This window comes from Brassica napus, chromosome C3 (genome assembly GCF_020379485.1).
Source record: "Brassica napus cultivar Da-Ae chromosome C3, Da-Ae, whole genome shotgun sequence".
Taxonomy (NCBI): domain Eukaryota; kingdom Viridiplantae; phylum Streptophyta; class Magnoliopsida; order Brassicales; family Brassicaceae; genus Brassica; species Brassica napus.
The window spans coordinates 56,437,036-56,460,898 of NC_063446.1; the positions used below are offsets into that span (position 1 = coordinate 56,437,036).

At 33.5% G+C, this 23,863-nt stretch overlaps 3 protein-coding genes across 4 annotated transcripts; 2 read left to right on the forward strand and 1 right to left on the reverse strand.

Moving 5' to 3' along the window:
• The first annotated feature begins 2,414 nt into the window (after window positions 1–2,414).
• Window positions 2,415–6,857, forward strand: LOC106389575 (activating signal cointegrator 1 complex subunit 2). Of its 2 annotated transcripts, XM_013829869.3 has the most exons (9): window positions 2,415–2,925; window positions 2,996–3,155; window positions 3,255–3,316; window positions 3,773–3,867; window positions 3,975–4,088; window positions 4,190–4,255; window positions 4,568–4,665; window positions 4,944–5,356; window positions 5,465–6,857. In XM_013829869.3, exons 1-9 carry the CDS (start codon window positions 2,553–2,555, stop codon window positions 6,649–6,651), a joined length of 2,568 nt encoding a protein of 855 aa, XP_013685323.2. In that variant the 5' UTR covers window positions 2,415–2,552; the 3' UTR covers window positions 6,652–6,857. The 2 variants fall into 2 exon arrangements, with proteins under 2 accessions (XP_013685323.2, XP_048606844.1); XM_048750887.1 differs by lacking the exon at window positions 2,415–2,925 and having other exon boundaries at window positions 3,002–3,155; window positions 3,784–3,867.
• Window positions 6,858–10,165: 3,308 nt separating this feature from the next.
• Window positions 10,166–13,589, forward strand: LOC106389574 (interferon-related developmental regulator 1). Its single transcript, XM_013829868.3, has 11 exons — window positions 10,166–10,634; window positions 10,855–11,020; window positions 11,132–11,212; window positions 11,307–11,389; window positions 11,490–11,605; window positions 11,691–11,801; window positions 11,925–12,034; window positions 12,121–12,424; window positions 12,510–12,587; window positions 12,664–12,795; window positions 12,889–13,589. Exons 1-11 carry the CDS (start codon window positions 10,625–10,627, stop codon window positions 12,994–12,996), a joined length of 1,299 nt encoding a protein of 432 aa, XP_013685322.2. The 5' UTR covers window positions 10,166–10,624; the 3' UTR covers window positions 12,997–13,589.
• Window positions 13,564–18,453, reverse strand: LOC106389573 (calcium-transporting ATPase 1). The gene is made up of 7 exons (XM_013829867.3): window positions 17,972–18,453; window positions 17,134–17,188; window positions 15,099–17,050; window positions 14,798–14,956; window positions 14,471–14,642; window positions 14,087–14,376; window positions 13,564–14,002 (listed from the first exon to the last, which is right to left on the reverse strand). The coding sequence occupies exons 1-7, from the start codon at window positions 18,146–18,148 to the stop codon at window positions 13,754–13,756; spliced, it is 3,054 nt and encodes a 1,017-aa protein (XP_013685321.2). The 5' UTR covers window positions 18,149–18,453; the 3' UTR covers window positions 13,564–13,753.
• Between the last annotated feature and the right edge of the window lie 5,410 nt (window positions 18,454–23,863).

Consider the following 23,863-nt stretch of genomic DNA (forward strand, 5'->3'; position numbering starts at 1 on the left):
TATTTGTATTATTTTCTTTAAAATTTTCACATTTTTATTATTACAAATATAATACAAAGGGAACTACTTTTACATTCTTGATATATATTTTAGTGAAATATATTATTTATATAAATATAATTATATTTTTATTTACATAATAGTTTGTAAAGAAATATTTAGTGTAAATAATGTCATAATTTTATAAAATACTAAAATAAATTGGGTTGGTTTTCAACTTTCACAAATAAAAACTATTTTTTGTAAACTTAGAAAAAATATATCAAAAATGTTCTTTTTTATGAGAGAAAATAGAAAAATACATCGGAGACAAATCCATCTCTATTATGAAATTCATCTATTTTAGAGAAAAAAATAGAGGAATACATTGGAGATGGTCTAAGGCATGACCGACGTAAATGATTGACGTTGAGATTTCATCTTTTCTAATTCTTACTATTCTAATGTTTCAATATAATTTGAATATTCCCTTTGTTTTATAATATAATGGTTTAAAAGTATTTTTTGTTTAACTATATAAATTGTTTTTATATTTCAACGTAACTTTATATTTATTGGATATTGTGTGGCCAATTAAATTATTTAAATTACTGTGTATTTGATTAAATTTATATATTAAATGACAGTTTTCTAAAGTAATAACTTTTAAATATTACAGATTTTAATTAAAATTGATTACATTTTGAAATATATAGAGTAATTTATAAACTAACTCCATATAGATATGAAGACAAAATTGTAAAGTGGTCTCACTTTCAATTTCTCACATTCTGTGCATTCCTAATTCGAAGAAGATAATCTACATCTAATATTATGTTACTCTCAGTATATTAGAAATGGTCGAACCGTAAACCAATTAAAGATAATGTAAGGAATAAAGAAAGATGTATTTCCACTTATCATAAATGTAGAATCAATTGACAACAACTTAATTATGTCCAGCATATGACAACAGAGAAGAGTTTCTATACCTTCTAATATTATAATATCTCACTATATTAGAGGCTAAATCAGTTTTTTCAAGCCCAAATACTCACTCCATTCTTGGAGTTTAAACTTTTCTACTGATAATATTTAGTAGTTTGATCTAAAAAAAAAAAGAAACGGTCGAACTGTACATTGTAATTGGAGAAAAAAACAAACAAAAATCAACCGAAAACTTTTAAGGTATATGAAACAAAAATTGGAAGTATCAATTCTCTTCAATTAAAGAACAAGACAATAAAATTGTCAAAACACAAAATAAAACAAAAAATATGCACATAAAGAAAGATTTAGTAAAATAAAATCATAATATAATTTCAATAATTGATAGTGCTCAGTTACACTAAAAAGTCTAAATTTAGAACATACACAGTTTTATTTACATCTTTAAATCTATTATCTAATTAAAATGATTCGAAAAAAGTGTCAGCATGAAGAGTTAGAAAATATACGATCAAATATAATACATAATATTAAAAATACATTATCATTGATCACTAAAAAATCATGTTAGTAGTAATAAAAATGAAATGACAACACATTTATTAAAACCATAGAACGGTACGCAACAATGTGTCATTTAATATACAAACTACAAATTAATATGCTCAACATAAACACACATGAAAATGAGACATCATATTTGGATATATTTATATAAATAATTTCAACATTTTGTAACATCAAAATAATAAATTAATAAAAAATAAATTATGTAGATTTTAGATTTTAAAGACTTCTAATTCATGTAATATTACAAAATTCAAAATTTGTTTATTATAATTAATATTTTACCATTAGATATATTAAAATAATATTCTAGATTGATATTCAATTGTTAGTTTTCAACTATTACACGTAAAAATTATTAAGTACGCTTTTTTTTTTTAAAAGGGGGTTTTATATTTTAAGTAGGTTATTGGAGTACTTTTTCTTTTCGTGAATTTATTCGAGATGAGATTCCGATCTTTTATACTAAGATAATTTATGTTCTATACATAATTATATTTTTTTTTACATAACTCTAAAATCTCGGACTTGATTTTTCATATTTTATTAGTTAATTATGTTACATATAATAGAAATGTCTACTTCAAACTAAAAATATAAAAAATCAAATTTAAAAATTAGTTATATATATAATTTAACATACAAAAATTCACATACAAATAAAAAAATGATAAATGTAACAAATTTAAATATATTACGCGCCGGAGAAAGGATGTAAGATGTAATAAGTACCCAAGGAGACAAGACAAAGTCGGTAGGCAAGAAAAAAGAAGACATTCTTTTGTAGACCGTTGTATTTTCGGTTCGGTTTGATGTCTTTTATAAAAAGAGATTCCGGCTTAGTCAAACCAAATGGATGGGAGAGCCTCTTTGCGAGAAAGAGGGTTTTAGAAGTTTAGATCATTAATAATCAAACGCAGTTTTAAGCAAAAGCAAACGCTTTAAAGGGAATCCCAATCGATTGAATCGAGATCGTCGTATATCTGCGGCGGCTACGCCTCTGTCTCTCCCGCCTCCTCCTCTGACTCTTCTCTTCCATCGCCGATCATCTAATCAACATGTCTCACCGTCGATCAAATCATCAAGACGAGAACGCCAGATCCATCCCCAAGGGCCAGCAAAAGTTCTTCCCCAAAGTTTCCCTCTCCTCGTCGCTCAGGCAATCGGATTCCTCTTCCAGAGCCCCCGCTCCTGGTGGCAGTAGCAGTAGGGTTAGGATCGGGGATCAGGGACAGCTGGTATCATCCAAAACTCCGGCTCAAGGCGGTGGCAGTTTCGTTGATTACTTACCTCAGGACGAAGCCGTGGCGGCTGGTCTCGGGCCTGAGGAGGGAGGCTTGGATCCGGTGGAGTCTCAGGGAGTGGTGGATCTACTCAATAGAGAGCTTGCGAGGCTGCTCAAGCTTAGTCCTAGACTGTTTTGGAGAGAAGGTTCACTAACAAGTTTAAAAGCATCGTCTCTTGTAACTTCTCTTTTTGATTGAATTGATTTTTTTTGCAGTGGCTAGTGATGCGTCTTTGCACGATTTTCTGGATAGCTTTCTGCAGTTTAGAAGCAGGTGGTATGATTTCCCTTTTCATGGTGTCAAGGGAGTTGTAGCCGGCGTGGTTGTTGGAGAGATTGACCTGTGCCGCCGTGTTTTCATGGTTTTGTATAGAATGTGAGTCTGTTACCTCAAAGCTACTTGCTTTACGGATAGTCTTGTTCGAATGATTCTGGATACATTGACAAGTTGTTAAATTTTTATTGGTTGTGGCAGATCTTCCCATAGGGATCCTGGTGCTCGAGCTGCTGATAGCCTTAGTCAGAAAGATCATGAAGGTGGCCTTTTGTTGCTCTTTTTCTATGCAAACATGTTATTCACCTTTGTGTTAATTCATTTCGTTTTTTTTTTTTGAAAAAAGAACATAGGATTAACGATTATCATGCCTCACGGTTTGTTTACTTTTCACTTTCCACTTAGATTTTGGATAAGCATACAGATCTTATGTGTATAAGTTTTTGTCTATAGTGGTTGGCGTTTGTGCTAAGCCCACATATTTGGTTGTATGTTAATTAGCACAGTCTGTAAAAGATTGTTTCTTTGACCAGCTCGGCATAACTCAGTAGCTGACTAGAATATGTAGTGAGATAAGTCGTCTCATTGATTACGACCCTAGTATGATTTGAGTTCCATTTCATCAAGAAAATCTTCTTTCATGCTTTTTGTTGTATCTGACGTGTCTTGTGGGATTTACTTGATTCTATCTTACAACTGTTCACTAGTTTTGTCTGTAGTTCTCTTGCAGGAAAAAAAGTTACTGGACTTGCCAAAGTTATTGGATATATGCGCTATTTACGGGCATGAGAATGCAGAGCTCACAAAATCTTTAGTAAGTCACTCTAGTAAAAGTTAACTTGGTCCGAAATCTGAGATAATATCTTATCCCTGGGCTAGATAATCTTTATTCTTCTGCTAATCTTATTCTCTGTTTCTCAGATTGAGAATGCTGTGAAATCACAAGTCGGAGTTCCTGATAATTTGAAAACAATGTTGTCTCATTTCTTGGGCATCCTGCACACAATGCATCGGCGTTGCACCTCATCGTTGGAGGTATGTTATGTTTGTTAAAGGTGTATATACACATTTATACTAAAGTGTAAGATCACATCAAGTGTTGTATTTAACATTTTTGGTCTGATTTTTATCCGCAGACCTTGTTTACGAGTGCAAATAGTGAAGACCATGGGAGCAAACAACTCCATTCTGACCTTTTGGAGGTGAATATCCTTCTTTTTTATTTTACTATTTATGTAACTGCTCTTACATGGTTCTGAGTTAGCATTTAACTATGTTGGTAAGTCAGACTAGTAGCATTCAAATTCCTGGTGATGCAGTGTTTTTCTTTTCTTATCTAGAACTATCAGTAGCAGAGTTTAGGAAATAATAGATACATTGTGTCTTTGCTTGACAAAGGATATTAAAATCTGAAACTATCGACATCGCCATTTAGGATATAGACACTAATTTTGCATGTTAATAGTGTGTGGGCATGTGATGCATCTGTGGTAATGGTTTTTCTATCTGATTAGGTTCTGGACTTCATAAATGATGGAGTTGTGTCTTTGGATGCTCTCACTTCTGCTTATCCACCAGCAGCTTTAATCTTAGCATGCCCTATTGACACGAGGTGTGCATTTTCTTCTATCTAGATCTTTCAGTTTCTCTTGTGAGATTATGTAGGCCGGAGAAACATTCATAATTATACTCAGAATAGGATCCCCGAGTCTTGCATCTGTGATACATGATTTGTTGACGTAGTTACTGGATAGTTATTGAATTTTGCACTATAGAGTTTCTGATGGTTGATGAACAACAATATGAATGGTGGAACCTTTTTGCCATTAGCAATCTATATTTGGGTTGGTTTGGATCTGTTCTGATCATAACTCAAATCCACCTGTGCAGTTATGGGAGCGATGAACTTCTCAGCAGCCTTGTTCGGTTGCATGATTCATTGCTTCCATCACTTCATCGTGGCTTCCAGGTCTTGTTCAAGGATGGAAACCATGATTCTCTGTCAGATATATCAACGAGTTTAACCATGTTGTCAACAAGGATAGGAAGTTTATGCTGGAGAATATTAGATATCTGTTATCTCAGCAAGGATTTGTCCGATCACGAATCCTCAATTCCAGCTGTCACGAAGATGTTTCCATCAAGAGTAGAGGACCCTATGGTAAGGGCAGATATACTGATCCAAACATTCAGGGAGATCAGTGGACTTTCCGATCAGTCACTGGAAAGCAAGAACCGATTACTACTAAAGATTGAGAAGAGTTACAGGATAATTGATAGGCTCAGGAGTTTACAGAAAGCAGGTATCTTCTTGCACAACTCTTTGTAGTAACCATATGAGTTCTGCTTTCTTAATGCTATGAGTTATAAACAGTATGGTCTAAAGCAGTTTTGTTTTGGTTTCTACGCAGGATGGATATCAATGGAAGATGAGCAGCTTCAATATCTGTCGATGATCATGTTGCATTCTGGAGGTACAGTCTCTGTGAAGGAGGCGCCGCTTCTTCTAACTGATGGTAGAAACACCACCGAGCTTATGGATGAAAACGCTATAGTTATGCAATCCAAGATCAGTCAGATAAAAGACATATTCCCTGAGTATGGGAACGGTTTCTTAGCTGCGTGTCTTGAAGCCTATAACCAGAATCCAGAAGAAGTTATACAAAGGATTCTTGAAGGAACACTCCATGAAGATTTGCAGCGATTGGATACTTCATCGGAGACCATGCCACAGCCTAAACCGGCTCCAACTCTTGGAAGCAAAGACAAAGGGAAAGGAAAGCTCATCGAATCTGACACTAGTGGCTCTGGTATCTACACGGAGCAACCCATCGCACGTCCCTCACTTCCAGATTCATCAGCCTCGTCCACAGCGGTTGGTAGATTTGTCAGAAAGCCAAAGGATGATACTCCAAGCTACAAAATTCTAGATGCAAGAAAAGAATCGGACAGAGAGAGGAACGCAGCTTTACTTGCACAATACGAGTACGACGATGAATACGATGATTCTTTTGATGATTTGGGTTTCAGCGTTGGGGAATCAGCTACTGGAGAAAGCGAGTCATTTGGTAGTAACAGAGCTGGCCAAGCAGAATCTGAACCTTCTGCTGCTTCGAAGTGGGGAAGCAGAAAGAATCCTCAGTTCTATGTCAAGGATGGTAAGAACTACAGTTACAAAGTGGCAGGCTCTGTTGCGGTGGCAAACGCAAACGAAGCTTCGCTGGTAAATGAAGCTCAGGAAGATATGATACTTGGCTTGGGACGTGGAGGTAACATTCCTCTCGGAGCGGTTAGGAAGCTGACAGAGTATCAGGCACAGAGAGATGACAAGGGTCAGTCTAATGTTAGCGTGAACGCAAGCGATGGACAAGAGAATGTGAGATTCGGGAGAGGAAGGGGTAGAGGAAGAGGAATGGCGAGGGAGCAAACACAAGAGAAGAGTAATGACAACAGTAACAACTCAGAGGCTACTACAGAGGCGGAGAATGGAGGAGGAAGGGGTCGAGGGAGGGGACGAAGAGGAGGAGGTGGAGGAAGGAATCGTAATCATAAAGACAGAGCTATGAAGAAACACATTGCTAGTGTTTCTGGTTTCTAGAGCTCAGAAAGAAAAAAATGCGCAGGAGATGATGTTTTCGGAGATACGGGATATATACTTGTGGATCACTCAAGAATGGGTCTTACAATTGAACCATATTTTTATAAGTAGGGCCCATTAATAGCCCAATTCTGATTTTCTGATTTTTCTCCATAAGTCGGCAGATATCTCAGTTGCCTTTAAATAGATATCTCACTCTTACTCTCTTTGCGTTACTGTCCGATCGTCGATATTTTCCTTTTTTGAGGATCTTTTCATTCTCGCTTCGATTTGGCTTGGAAACCACGTATAGAGTTGTCTTAGGGTGTGATCTGAAACCTCGATTCAATTAGGTAAGAAGTCGAAGATGGAAAGACAGTTATTGGCTTCAAGAAAGGTACAACAGGTAGAGAATAAGAAGAAAATATCGGTTGATGAAGATGAGTATTGCGCAAGAAAACACGTGTCGGATATTGAATCAGAAAAAGAAGACGAAGTTGACAAGAGTTGTTTGACAGAAGATGGGTATTTGTCAGATCACAACAGTCAGAAGAGGACAAGGGAAGCTGTTCCTACTCGGTACGATGGTACGTCGTATGCTGATGAGTGGCTAGGCTATTTGGTACCGTTAATCAGCAAAAGAAGTGAGCTGTCAAGGATGATGTTGAAGACATGAAGTTTCAGATACCATCAACAGCTCTTTTCTCTTTTCCTAGGGCTCAGTTTTTGTCTCGAGTCGGAATTTTCTCATTCTCATTACCATATACAGTTATGTTCTAGGTGAAGTTGCATACGCTTTTTTGAATGATTGTAATATGCGGTTGCATAGGCTTTGAATCAATACTATTAAAGTTAATCAATCTATTCTATTAAAACGGCAGTGTGACTCATTGATAAAAGTAGGATCCAACAATTATTTCAACAATACATAATTTTTTATATGATAACTGCAATGCCTTTTTAATTTTCGAAACTAACCACCGCATGCCATTTTTTCGAAAATAACTACCACTTCTTGATAGTAGGAACCTCTATTTATATGTAACTTCCGTTTTTACAAATTGTTTTCTATTAATCGGGACCATTTAAAATCTATTTTCTCGACTTTACCACCATTTAAATTCCCTACTAATATATTTTCTGGACTTTACCACTATATTTACAATATCTAATAATATATAACCTTAGTTATATCGTCAATTCCCTACCAATTATTTTCATCAGGTGATCCACATAAGCTATGTCTTCTTCTACTATGGATGTAAAGGATCAGATCAATTGTGAGATTTTTTTAAACAAAATCCCTATCCCGAATGGAACTTTTACAGAAGAACATAGATTTATCACACCAAAAGATTACCTGAGATCTTGACAGGAGCAAAGCCGATTTAAACTGTTTTGGTTTCAATTGAACATAGTCACTCAGATTCAGCTTCCACCGTCTTCTACGGTTTTCGAAGAACCGAATGAGCTTTCACTTTTTTTGTTCATCATCCACCGACAAAATAAAAACGTGATTAAGACAGTAGAAGCTCACATAGTTTTGTCGGGATAAAAGAATTTGGGCCATGGACATTTAATTTACAAAACCCATTAAAACTGGGCCATGGACTTTGATTTACATAACCCATTTTTATTTGCTATACAAATTATTCTTTGATTTACATAACCCATTTTTAATTGCTATACAAATTCTTATGTGTAATAATGATGTAATTATAATTATATGCGAAATTAAATAATTCCAATTTTATGAATTTTTTTAAAATTTATTTAATGTATCTATTTAATTACTGTTTTAAAATAAAGTAGCATATTAATAAACTAAAAGGCTATGGCACAAATTTATAGTTTAACGCTATAATAAATTCAATACAATTATCAAAATACTTTACTAATCATTTTTATAGAAAATTACGCAAATATGATCACAGATAAAAACACAAATATGATTACCAAAAAAAATACATATATGATACAAGGAAAGACACAACTACATACTTATGAAACTTGATTTATTTAATATACTTACAAAAATTATATGTTCTATTAAATTCATATCATACAAAAATATGATTATACAAACACACAAACGTATAATTATATTAGGCAAAAAATTTAAAAACAAAACATATACCCGCTCTCTCTCGAGGGCGGGTCAATATTTAGTACCAGTATTAAAGCTGGAGGTTGATATTAGTTTAGTCCAACGATCATTTTTAATATAAATATTACATCTATTGATAACTGTATTTCCTTTAACTAAAAAATATTCTATAACTGTATTTACTTTAAAAACTAACCACGTTCTCTTTATATAAAGTTCTATAACCAAACCAGTTATGCTTCTTCCTGCAAAAGTCTAACACTCAATTTTTCATGATTTAACCGAGTTGCAGAAATTCAGCAAAAAAAACAGTCATATTCTCAGAAATTATTCATGCAATTATTTGTAAACTATGAGTCCAAGTTTCATATTGGCAAGAATTTGTGCTTCTGTTCAACTGCAATGGTTGGATTATTGATTAACCTATTTACATATATCGTTCAAAAACATTGAGTGCTAGGCAGTGAAATCAAATTTATCAAAATCATTCAAGTTTTTGTGTGTTAAGATGTTTAAAACTGGATGATAAATAACAAATCTTCAATTTTGATGCATAAATGAAAAGGAAACATCAAAAAATTAGATCGATTGCGTTTGTGGCGGTGGAAAAAAATTGCAGAAAGATAGAAGCCTTGATAAATGGAGAAGATAAAGTATTTACATATTTGCCATTAGCCAGAAAAAAAAGAAATAAAAATCTAAAAAATCAGATCTTGCTGTGAACCCATATAATCTTTGATAATAGCCGTCTCTTTTACCACTATAGCACAATGGTTCATTGACTTTTTCATCGAAATATACATATATATACCTTTTTTTTTGTAACAGAATATATTAAAAATTAATTTTTTTCACATTTTTTCAAAAAAATTGGTTCCGATTTTGGTGCAGGTTGGTTTGATATATTAGTTTTCGGATATAATATTTTAAAAACTATTTGAGTATATATGCTAAATCTAACAGATTATGAGACTTTAATATTCAGTTTGATTTCGAGTCGGTTCTTTTTATAAGAATATTTTTAACTAATTATGTTAGGTAACTTTAATATTCAGTTTGATTTCGAGTCGGTTCTTTTTGTCACAAATATAGCTTCTAAGAATAAAAATGACCAAAATAGCACTTAATGTTTTATCAAAAGAGATAAATATACACTTATACTCCAATGATAAATTAATTTAGACTTAGGGTTTAGAGTTAAGGGGTGGGATTTAGGATTTAGGGTTTAGAGTTTAGGGTTTAGGGTTTAGGGTTTAGGGTTTAGAGTTTAGGGGTGGGGTTTAGGGTTTAGGGTTTAGAGTTAAGGGGTGGGGTTTAGGATTTAAGGTTTAGGGTTTAGGGTTTAGGATTTAGGGTTTAGAGTTTAGGGTTTAGAGTTGGAGAGTGGGGTTTTGGGATAAGATTTCAAATTTTGAAAAATAAAAAATATTTAAATTTTTCAAAAGATAAAATATTATTTTGGTCATTTTGATTTTTGAGGGCTATTTTTGTGACATAAACTTAGAAATGTGCTATTTTGGAGATTTGCGAGTTTGACTATATTGTCTCTAAACCCATTTTAACCAAAGAGAATGCTAATTTATACTAGTTCATAGTTGTGATAGAATTTATACTAGTTTATAATAATTCTCATAATTTGTGATTGCTGATATATTCTAGTTTATAACAACTTCGCATGTTATTTTGTTATTTCCTTTGTTATCCTTTTCCCTGTTTAAGTTGTTTTCCTCTTTCTCCTAGATTTGTTTTGTTATATAAGAAAACTAAACTTGTGAGGAGAGACACTTGCTTTTAGATAACCAATAACAACTTGAGAAGAGAAAAACCCTGAAGCTCTGTAACTTCTTCCACTCCGTTAGTTGATTTGGATTTTGATTATAAGAAACCATGTCTAAGAGTAAGCTTCATGTTCTTGATTCTTTATTATTTTAGTTTAGATATGTCTAACCTGAATCTCCTCGTTTTAGGTTTCAATTTATCTACTTTCTCAATCTCTGGATTTGTTTTCCTAAGTGCTTTAGAAACTGTCGAGTTCTATTACTAGTTTGGTTTCTTTGCGTGGTTGGCAAGTTATACATCTTTTGATACAAGACACTAAGATTCACTTAATATTGCAGAAGCTCAGCCTAAGAACGCCCCGATGGATTTGTTTGATAGTGATGATGATACGTGTAGTTTAAGCTCCTTCTACACCATGCGGTCTGAGATACCTCGCATGGATGAAGTTCATGTTCAGAAAGATGTTATGTTGGATCAGTCCCTTGATGCTCTCTATGAGAAAAGGTAGCTAGGGTTTTTTTCTCTCCACCACTTTTGGTTTTTGTGAGTTGAGTTTTTTTTTTGTGATTTTGATGTGAAACTAATGATATTTGGATTCTTTTTCTGGATGTGAAGGAGTTCTACGAGAGAGCAAGCTTTGGCTTCCATTGTTGACGCATTCAAAAGTGACTTGCAGCATGAGTTTGTGGAAAAGAAGTAACTATCTCATACTCTATTCCTTCTTCATATAACTTATGTATTGGTGACACCTGATTGTTATCTAATGTTTCTTCTTCAACGTTCGTTGTAGCTTTGCCACCTTGTTGGATCGGTGTTTACACTGCATCAAGAAAAGGTCCACTAAAGAGTCCTCACTAGCATCACATGTTATTGGTTAGTCACCGAGGAACAAGCAACTTATGCGTCATCTTTTTTTTTTTTTTTTTTAATTGAGCTATATACTAACAGTTAACAGTTAATGTGGCGTTTACAGGGTTGCTAGCTTTAACTGTTGGACTTGGGGATCAAGCACAAGAGAATCTAGAAGAATCCGTCACTCCTCTTTCTCAAGCCCTTAAATCTAGTCGTGAAGCCTTGAAAATAACTTCGGTATGGATAAATTTCATAATCTATTAGTTATTTATTCTGCTAAAAGTTTATATATGCTTGCTGATATCCTGCCACTTCATTGCAGATTCTTGAGTGTTTAGCAGTCATAACCTTTGTTGGTGGAGCCAATGCAGAGCAAACCGAGAGATCTATGCAAATAATATGGCAAATGATTGACCCTAAACTGGTTTCTAATGTATGCATCTTACTCTTTTTCTCATAATATGGAATTTTAATTCCTAAGTTGGTTTATTAAGAGAGTGAGTTGTTTAATCTTAAGTACTTAGAAAGCTCACATGTAAGTTGATGTTTTGTGTAGGTTGTTGCAACCAAACCTTCACCTGCTGTAATAACAACTGTTGTCTCTTCCTGGACGTTTCTGCTCACAACAGTTGATAGATGGACTCTAGGTCCCAAAATTTTGCAAGAGTAAGTGGAACTTCTATTTATTTTAACCTAGTGTCTGTCACTTATTAATGGATCTATAAGCTGATTAGATGTTGATATCATTACAGGACCGTCACTTATCTCTCCACACTTTTGGAAAAGGATGACCGATCAGTACGTATAGCTGCTGGTGAAGCTCTTGCTCTTATGTTTGAGTTGGGAATTCTAGAGAAGTTTGATGCGGAAGCCAAAGGGTCTGATAATGGATCAGTGAAAGAAGAAAGTGAGGCATTGATAAACATGCATAGATTGATATCTAAGGTCACTGATCAAGTTCGAGACCTCGCTGTAGAGGCAGGTGGTAAAGGTTGTGCTAAGAAAGATCTCAACACACAACGAAGTTTGTTCAAGGACCTTGTTGAATTTCTTGAGGTATATTTTTACCTTTTATATGATATATACATATATGATTATGGTTCGGATTTTTATATATGATTTTTTTTTCACTCATGATTAGGGTGGAGTGGCACCTGAAACCTCTACAAGAGTTGGAGGAGCCTCTATAGAGACGTCAACTTGGTGCCAGATGATACAGGTTCCTCTCAATCTTTATAGTGTTGTTTGTTTCTTGTGACTTGTTTTTTAACATAGACATGGTTTTGTTTCAACAGTTAAATTTTTTGAAGCATTTCCTTGGGGGTGGCTTTATCAAACATATGCAGGAGAATGAGTTCCTACACGATGTGTTTAGTTTCACTCCAAAGAAAATTGGTGGACATTCTACTATGACTAATGAAGAAAAGGTTTGTTTTGTGACACTTCATATTCCTCTTTGTTCCTTTGATTATTAACCATGAGTGGTGTTTAATGTTTCCCATCTTCGTTATTTATGGCAGAGGTTGTTTCAGTCGCCAAACTCAGCTGTCAGCAAAGCAAGGACGAAACTCATGAACAAGGAGAGGATGATATCTCTAACAAGGAAGTTTTATTCAATTAGTAGTTGATTCTAAAATCATGTTTTAAAATCCAGTGTTGTTGGATCTCTTATTTGTAAATGACAAATTTTTGGTTATTCAATTTGAAGCTCTAACTAAAATTCCAGTGCTATTGAAAATTAAAAAGGTGTTATTCAATGATAGATTTTTATTTAATTTATAAATCTAGCTATAATCTATTGTTATTCAGTTACTAATTCTAAATTATGTTTTAAAATTTAGTGTTTTAAGATTTTTTTTTTTATATAAATCATAACTAAAAGTTCACTTTAAAGTTTGTTGTTAATCAATTAAATTTTCATATAGTCAATTAAATTAGTAAATAACTTCTAAAATTTTGGCATACAAAGTTATTTAAAATCAAAATCAAACTTCAATAGACTTTCATGAGAGAACTGTTAAACCACAAGATTTTGGAATCCAGATTCATGAATGTTTAAAACTAATACCAAATTTAAATCTTGAAGATCATTAAACATAGCGAACTGAGTTAACATATTAATGTGACTACACTTTCTACCCACGAGCCACGGCTAGTATCACAGCTTAAAAGTATCCAACAGAAGAATCAAAAGATAAGAGCAACAAAGTTCCATTATCATTAATATTTACGAAGCAAATGCTCCTCCAAATCAACAACCCACAAATGAAAACACAACAAAAAAAGCAAGGCCATTTAGGATATCAAACTTCCATAGCCAATAGAAAAAAATGGGTACCTTCAACAGCTAATAAGGAATCACACATATAACGCAAGACTTTAGACTTAGTGTGCGCCAACTGGAATCATCTTCAAGGCAGCAGCAATAGGCATGCCAAGGAACCCTAGCACGATGCTTACGAACCATTGGCTCCAATTTAGTGGTGTTGTATCAGCAAACGTACCAAGTAGCTCTATTATGATAACTTGGAACACCACCGTACACGTTAGAACCCCTACGAACACGTAGTTCTTCAGTATCCCCGTGAACACATCAATCTTTTCCATTTCCCTCGAGCTTATCTCATTGAACACCTGACGAAAATGATTATACTTGTGAGAACGTGGTTACGTTCTGGTTGTTTCTTTTTATGATTCAGAGATTTGAGGGAAGTTTACCTGGCAGAAGACGAAGGTGTTGAAGATAAGGGTATTGAGTGTTAAGTCGGAGTCGATATCGAACATTGTCTTCCCCTTTGTTTGGAGACACCATATGATGACAAGCTGGTATAGTGACTGGCCAAGGATGTTCCTCCACATTACATTGCTTATGAAGTTTCCTTTCCTTCCCACTGGTGTTCTCTTCATCAGGTCGTCCTGTGGTGGTTCTGTGGCTAGCGCGAGTGCTCCAAGTGTGTCCATTATCATGTTAACCCATAGTAGCTGGACAGCTGTTAGAGGCGCGTTTCCTGAGTCATACAAATCGAGAAGTTAGTTACCAAACCATGAGGAGATGACTGGGAACCTGAACAATGGGAAATAGAAATGTGGTTTGGAACTAACCAGTAAGGCAGGCTGACAAGAAGTTGACAATAAGAGCCACAACGTTTACTGTCAGCTGGAACTGAACAAATTTCTGAATGTTTATGTACACAGAACGGCCCCATTTGGCAACAGTGACAATCGTCGAGAAGTTATCATCTAGGATAATCACATCCGCACTCTCTTTTGCCACCTAACAAAATGGGAAATAAAGTATGAGAACTCCATTCTTCTTGAATGGAGAGGAACTATGTAAACAATGTTCTTCCATGAGAATCCGCACTCGAATTTTATGTGCAGTGGTGCACCAAGATAATGAAACAGGGACAAGGAAGACTGAGAACACACCTCGGTTCCAGAAATTCCCATTGCAAGTCCAATATCAGCTTCATGAAGGGCAGGAGCATCATTTGTTCCATCACCTGTCACTGCAACGACTTCCTGAAACATTGTACGGAGGTTTCTCACCAAAGTATGCTTATCCATGGGTGACGATCGAGCCATGACCTACAAGAAGGAAATTAAAGCTTGAAAATCCCGTGTATGCAATTTGGAGTTCGTTTCCTGTTTGCGGATCAGTTGGTTCTGAACTACCAACACAAACTGTATAACTTAATAGTAGCAACTAGTGTTTGTTGCAGACAATCACCTGCAAATTTGGGATTAGCTTGAGCAATTCCTCTTCACTTTTTTCCCTGAACTCAGGGCCTTCGATAGCTATGCCATCATCAGTCAATATCCCGCACTCCCTGGCTATAGCCTTTGCAGTAGTAATGTTATCTCCAGTAACCATTCTGACTGTGATTCCAGCAGCTCTACAGATCGCAACAGACTCCTTGACACCAGGGCGAACAGGGTCTTTGATGCCCACAATACCTATGCAAGTGTATCCTCCACTTGGAATCGGATCTTCTGATGAGAATTCATTACCGATTTCCAGATAAGCAAGGCAAAGAGTTCGAAGTGCTTCACTAGCAAATTCTTCAATAATGTTATTTAGGTGACTAGTAGATGCTTCATCAAGGGGAACAACATCACCATCTTTGTTGATGTACTTATCACAGGCAGCTAAAACTATCTCAGAAGCACCCTTACAATGCGCCCGGAAATGTTCTCCAGACAGCTCAATGACAACTCCCATTCTTTTCTTTGTAGAGTTAAAGGGCTCAACTTTCACAACATCTGAGGCTTGTCTTTCTTTTTGAAAGTCCCCTCCGAGTGCCAACCCAAATTCTAACAGAGCAGTTTCTGTGGGTGATCCCAGTATCTCGGTTTTGTTTCCTTTCCCCACAACAATCTCACCACCAGTGTTGGTAAATATAGATTGCAGTAGAATTCTAACAGCAGACTCAGGGATACTAGAGGCTAAATACCTAGCAGCATCGGAACAATTAACATCTCTGGCTTTTCCACAGATGCAGGCTTTTACAACTGTCATGTGGTTTGTTGTCAGAGTTCCAGTCTTGTCACTACAAATAGTTGTTGCAGATCCCATTGTCTCACAAGCAGCTAGATTCCGCACAAGCGCTTTGTCGTTCATCATCTTCTTCATGGCAAAAGCAAGACTTAATGTGACAGCCAAAGGCAGACCTTCTGGGACCGCGACCACAACAATTGTTACAGCAACAGCAAAATATTCCAGGACCGACATCAACTCTTCACCAGTCCAGGCCCAGTGAGAACCATCTTGAAGCTTCCGAGTAGCCAACCCTTGCACCAAAACAGCAAACGTAATCACAGCGAAAAATAAACCTATTTTGCCAATGATGGTTGCCACACCATTTAGCTTTACTTGCAAAGGTGTCTCATCATCGCCGCCTTCACTTAGTGTAGCCATCAGTTTACCCCATTGAGTCCTCATTCCAACTGTAGTCACCAACATTTTGCAAGATCCATCCTGAACCTTGGTACCTGAAAGAAGAAAGGGGTGCTCCACATTGACACAAATGGGTTCACTCTCTCCAGTCAAGCTCGATTCATCTATCAGAACAGAAAAACCAGAGAGAAAAAGCCCATCAGCTGGAACTTGATCCCCAATGCCAAGGTGAACAATATCGCCAGGCAGTAGATCAAATATCGAGATCTTTTGCCTCATTTTATCTCTAGTAACCTGAACCACAATCTTTTTCTTCTCTGCATCCAGGTCCTTGAACTGCAAGGATTGCCTATAATCACTCGTGGCGGTGACAAACACAACAAGAAGAATACTCGCCACTATACCAAGTCCGTCATGGGCACCAATCGGCCACCCTTCCATGAGTATCCCAACTATAAGCGATACAAAAGCACATGCAGCTAGAATCATGAGGGTGGTATCCTGCAGGGCTTCCCAAACAAATAACCAAAAGCCACGAGAGGGGCTCTCTGTGAATTGGTTGATTCCGTAAATTTCTTTTCTTACACTCAGCAGGTCTTCAGATGTACCAATGCCACTAGTAATCGAAGTACAGAGTTTCTCTGTCAGGCCCTCAGTTCCACCATGAATTTTCAACTTTTTCACATCATGCCCTTCTACAATCGATCCCAACTCATCAGGACAAATCTCAAATCCAGCTTTTCTTACTTCTTCAGGTACTGTGTACTCACTAGACAACTTTAAACCTGCAAGCACGCAACACATTCTCGTTAAGGAAAAGAAAATACATATTGAGAAACAACACTAAGGGACACAAGTCTATTCTCACCATTAATGAACTGAAGTGCAGCTTGTGAAACTAACACCGCCACTCGAAACTTTTCCTGTACATTCATAAAATAGACAAAATGAAAATGGTTTGAGAAGAAAGCACAAACGAACAGTATAAGCCTATATCTCTCTAATTAACACCTCATTCAAAACATTCTTAACTTGCAAACACCACGAGTAGACTGAGAGCATGATTAATGGAAGGTTCTTAGGGCGGGGGTTCTTAGCGGAATATAAGAAACCGTATCTTAACTTTTAACTAATAAAACTGAGACCGGGTTTTTTTGTTAAGAGACGGTTTTAAGAAACACCAGAACCCCCCCCCCCCCCCCCCCCCCCCCTCAATTAATCATGCTCTTAGTCTTAAATTAGAAACAAAAACAGTGTGATAACTCACTCACACACAAGTTTTAACGTTAACGATCCTACAAAGTTAAAAAAATGTGTTGGCCATTCCAGTGAGATCGCATCCAAAGGAAACAAGAATCAGGAACTCGTATCTTCAAATCCATCATAGAAATATATAAGTGATAGTCCAAAAAAAAAAATCTAATGTCATGCATAGTGATAACTCACACACAAGTTTTAAGGTATTGGCCATTTCAGTGAGGTCCAAGTAGTAGTTTCAAATCCAACAATAGAAATATTATAAGCTACGAATAATACTAAAACGAGCTCACTTAGATCTCATCCAAGAACGAACAGTGACTCACTCAGTGAGTCAACAAACCAAAAAAAACTCGGCAGCTGCGTTCAACGCAAGAGATCATCACTAGATCTCCAACAGTAAGCAAGAGAGAGAGAGAGAGAGATCGTTTCAGTTTCATTAGTAGTACCTGATTAGAACGACGAATCGCCTCCGCCTCGGAACGTTTCGTCAGATTAGCAGTGAATCTGAACCGCCTCTTAGGATTCTTCACGATCCAGCAGAGCTTCCTCCAACGCTGCAGCGCCTCGTCGGAGGAGTTCTTAGGCTTCACATCACCGAAGTTTTCGTTCAAGTAGTTCTCCATTTTTTTTTTTGCCTTAGTAGAGCTAAAATCTCCACTCACTCGCTCACCTCAGACCTTTACTTCACACAGACACGGGAGAGACAGATTAGAGAGAATCAAGGGGATCTCGTAGATCGAAGACGCAGAAAGATATTATATAATATATAAACAAAGTCATTGAGAAACTCTATTATATATATATATATATATATATATATACTGGGGGAAAAGATTATAAAAAAAAAGGAAGAAGCAGTGAAGATTCTTCGTTCATTCAATTGGAGCTCTTTTAACTTTTAGTTATTTTTATCTCATCAGTGAAGAGACATATCGATATGATTAACGCGTCGTCTCGCATACAAGTGTGAACGTGTGAGCTTCTTCGAAGTTTCCTCGTATGGAGAAGTAGAGATGGTAGGTCTTTTTTTCGAACTTTAATGGAAACTTTGTTTACTCGGGGATGACTTGGATGGGTCAAGAAAGTCTACTTCTCTAACTACTGGACTTGACGTTTTTTTCATTTTACACTAGATATTCAAATCATTCGAACATGTGTCAATTGTGTAGATTAAATTCTTTGAAATTAGCATAGTGGGCTTGAATAGGCCCAACGTTTTAAGTCTAACGGCCTTATTAGCCCAACTAGCTTATTAAGACTTCCTAATGTCCACGAAACATCATTGTTACCCCACCACATGCCAAAAGACTTGTACACAGTTGCAGCACGATTCATTGTATAATGCAAGTAATGGTGTGGAAAAAGATCTGATGATAATATAGTAAGTTGAAGACTACCTTCACAGTCTTCATTTATGCATGGAACAAATACAAGAGCTGGATCAGCGCTTTGCTGGTCTGAATGCGTCCAGTTCCAATGTTCAAAAGGGTGTTGCATCTAGATTCAGTAATCAGTATCCTACAACCTTATCCTTCAATCCGACCCTGAAACATAATATGCAAATGCACATAGTAATTAGACTCTGAACGTGGAGACACTTGATCCATTTAGCATGACCAAATGTGTACAGTAGTAGTAATCAGCTCTTGCAACAACTGAACTGATGTTCATAATCTCATATTAAATGATGTTAGTAAGAGAGCTTTTCATTTGCATCTAAGTTTGATAATAATAGCTTTATAATTAAATCTGTTGAGATCATGTAGAGATTAATGGGTCATAGGCCTTAATCTCTAAAAAAATGTGTAATAATATAAGCTTTTACATCAGAAATTTTAATGGAACATATATAGTATAAAAAATTTAATTTTGAGTCAGTCTATTTATCGCCAATTGATTTTAAGTTCAAAACAAGAAAAATTTAACATAAATTTAACTTGCAAGAATACTTGATGCATATATTTTATCTTTCTTAATGTATAATTTTAACAACTCTCGTTTATTAGGTGTAACTAGGTTAATTAAGATCTGCGCCTTGCGGGGGACAAACATTATATATATTATTTTAATGTATTATATGTTCCTTTACATATTTATAAAATAATAAATATATATTGAATAACTAAAAAGTCAGTAATTATTACATATATAATTAAATTGATGTGAACATATAAATAAATTTTATTAATCCAAACAATCACTTTTCTATTTTATATGGTATATAATTAAATTTAAATGACGTTAACATATAGTGTGTATTTTTAGTATTGATATATACTAAATGATGTTTTCTACTCATATGATTTTTTAATCATTTTTATATTTTTATAACAAATACTTTAAATCACTGATAACAAAATTTTCATTGTGTGATTAATAATTTTAGTAATTCATAAATTTTTAAAATGTTCAAGGCTAAGTTTAAAATTTAAATATTAAGTTGTCAATATTTGGTCAATAGCTTTTACCAAAAAAATGTTTTCAAAGAAAATTTCGAAATTAAAATATTTATATATTTTATATGGTATATAGTTTAATTTAATATATATATATATAAACCTTATACACTTAATATTTATTAAATGAAATTTCTTACTTGTATGATTTTGTAATCATTTGTATTTTATCATAACAAAAAAAAATTAAACCATGAATCACAAAAATTTGAAGGTGAGACTTTTAACAGTTTTAGTAATTTATATTCGTTTTGAAAAAATCAAAATATAACATATACAGAAAATTTAAAGTTTTATTATATGGTTAATGTAGTTGTTTAATTTATTTTATTAATTTAAAATTAAACAAATATGATAGAGAATAGATTACTTTTTATCAAATATTTACTATTCAAAATGATTTATTTTCATATATATGTTTTAGTTATATTAAGCAATTTCGTAATTTTTATTTAAGGAAAGAATGAAAAATATTAATAATGAATTTATGGTTAATTTCATAAAAAACTTATTATATATTTAAATGGACCGACCTAATTTTCTAAAGATTCTAAGACTCATTGTGGTGTGGCACCTGACTCCCTCAAATATTGTAATGTAATATAGAGGGGATGACTAACGAGACTCGAACGTTATTTTTGTTATGTGATATGCCAAGTTTTGACATGTCATTAGTAGGTTGACATTTCAACAAAGAAGGTAGACACATGATTGAAACATACATTTGTCAACTAACACCATTCTGATTCACAGAGACAATCATTTGGCACCTTAGTTTAATTACTTGTTTAATGTGTATTAAATATGTTTTACACCTAAGCTTAATCATCAAGTGGCTTCTCATACGGTCAATACCTATTGGCTATTGCCACCGTGTCGACTTTTATATCCGAAGAAACATTAAAAGCATCTTTTTGCTCAAAAAAAAAAAAGCATCTTTAACGCATCAAACGTTTTGTTTTATCGTCTTCAACTCTTGTTCTGATAATTTAAGTCCAGGGTAAGCTAGACAGACCATAACCAACAGACCAAAAATCTAAACTGAATTTTTATGTATGTCACATGACAGTTTCACGAGTTTCAGTTTTGTCTAAATCTCACAGTTGGTTATATTCGAAACATTATTACATCACATAAAGCTTCACATTTTCATACATATGGAGTTAATTATGACAAAATACGTTCCCCTACAAGTCAAATTCACACATGTGATATAAGTAAAGCAATTGAATCATATTTCACAATATGTATTATACGAATTATCAAATTATTAGTAAACATTAGTTATCATATGTAATATTAGTTTTAGATCTACAAGTATATAAATTTTTCAAAGTATACACAATTATCTAAGAAATCTATAATACAATGTAACCAAAATATACTGATGTAAATTTCTATAAAAATATGTTGAAGATTACCATATCAAATTAAATATTCTTATATTGCTAATATGAAAATCATCACTTTTATGTTTTCTTTACTACTAAATAGGTAATTTTCTGGTATTATATATGCAAAGAATTTGCTAGTCTTTTTTTAACACATAAAATAATTTGCTAGTCAAATTATAAATCATTATAGCTAATCATTAAAACAGAGAGAAAATGTTAATATTTTTAGAAATCTTCCAAATCTGGCATTCCACACTAGTAAACTCAAAATATATTAGGGAGGTTTATTGAATGTGTAATTTGAAGTTATTTGAATTTTAATGAGTTTGTAGATAATTGCAAGGGAATTGGATAATTTGGTGTGAATTTTGTTAAAACACTCTAGAATCTCATCTAAAACAATGAGATTTGAATTTTTATTTTTATAACTAAGGAACTTTCTTCAAACACTCTAGAAACACTTAAAGTACTCTAAAATCTCCAACTTAAATTTTGTTCAATAACGGTTGATTTCAGAGTGTTTTATGAAATGATAAGTTCAATAACACTAGACTTTAAAGTATTTTTTAAAATCCACGTTTGAATAACAATAAATTTATCATTTTAATATAAATCATTTCAAACACTTAGTTGAATACACCCCCTCGGTACTTATTATAATATTTTAAATATATTCTGGTTTAAAAACCAATTTAACTGTTTAAGTAGTAAATGACACAGATTAAAAAACATAACCATTATTTGAATTACAGTTATAAATGCCGCCATAAATAGACCAATTGTAAACTAGAAAAATCCATAATTACCTATTTGTGAATCTTGACCTTATTAACTGAAGCCAGTTCTTTTATAATTTACGAGGAACATAAAAAAAATAGCTGGAGCGAAATTTAAGCGATGAAAATGATACTCCATTCTTGCAATGTTTATAGAAAAAACCCTAAACTTAAAAAAATGTACAACAACCCGACTTGTTTGATATGAAACAAACCCATTTAAAAAATTGCTCCGAGTTGGGAGCGTAGAAGTACCTAATGACTTCATTACACCATATCTATATTATTAAAGAGAAGTACCCATTTGAAAATGTTCTTACTTTATTAATTAAACTCCTTTTTTTTTGTTTGTCTTTTTTCAGTTGCATTTATGAAATATCCTAAAACGAATAAAACTACATAATTTATTACTTGTCTTTTCAGTTACATTAATGAAATATGCTTAAATGAATTTAAACTTCATATTTTATTGTTTGTATTTTTCAGTTACCTTAATGAAATATCCTTAAATAAATTTGGACATAATATCATTTAATCAACCAAAAAAACTCATGAGTTATCCCTATGTGCATAATTTTAATAATGAATTTTTTTAAAAACGTGCATCATTAAAATGTTACCTAAAATATGCAGCACTAATATATAACATGCATCAATAAAACTAGAATTTGACTCACACAATTGTACATATATTATTTTTAGTTGATTAAATTTAAAAATAATTATTTATTCAAAAAATATTTAAGAATGACTATGTTTTTAAAAATTATATGGTATTATTTGCTCATAACTCATTTGTCACTTGATAAATTGTTAGAAAGAAAATTTTAGCATAATATAACTCAGTTGTCATTTGCTAAATTTATGGTTTTTATTTATATTTTTTATTATTTAATTATAATATTTTTATTTTATATTTGAAAGATAAATGAATTTTCTTTCAAACAATATTTTTGTAAATGTATTTTTTTAAAAATAATCAGTTAAAATTGTTATTATCATTGAATATAATTATTTTTGACATAATTTGAGTTTTCGTTTACATCAAAACTTGTCATATTTTAGGATAATTTTAATTTAAAATGTAATTTTCATATTTTTCAAACAAATTCTAAAAATATTTTTTAAATATTTTGTTATAATTGTTAAAAAAATATTGAGTTGCATTTCAAATAAATACAAAAAAAAAATATTTACTTAATGAATATAATATGAACGAATATTACAAATACATCATTTAATAAAATAAATAATTAAAAACTGAAAATTCATATCCGCGCATGGTCTAGTGATTGATTATATCAACGGTGATCTTGTTTATATTATATTAAGGACTTTTGTAATAATATAACAACATATGTAAGTTAAATAATGCATAAGCATGAATTTTGTCAATTAAGATAGTAAGCTTTAGCTAAAACCATCTCCAATGGTACACAAAAAGTTACTATATATTTCACACTAAAATAGAGTAACTCTATTATAGAGTTAAATTTGTTCAAATGGTTCACTCTATAATAGAGTAAAATATAGAGTAATGTTGATTTTTCACTCTATATTTGGAGTAAAAAAACAACATTAGTCTATATTTCACTCTATTATAGAGTGAACCATTAGAGCAAACTCAACTCTATAATAGAGTTACTCTATTTTAGTGTGAAATATAGAGAAAATTTTTGTGTCCCATTGGAGATGCCCTAATAAAAAAATTT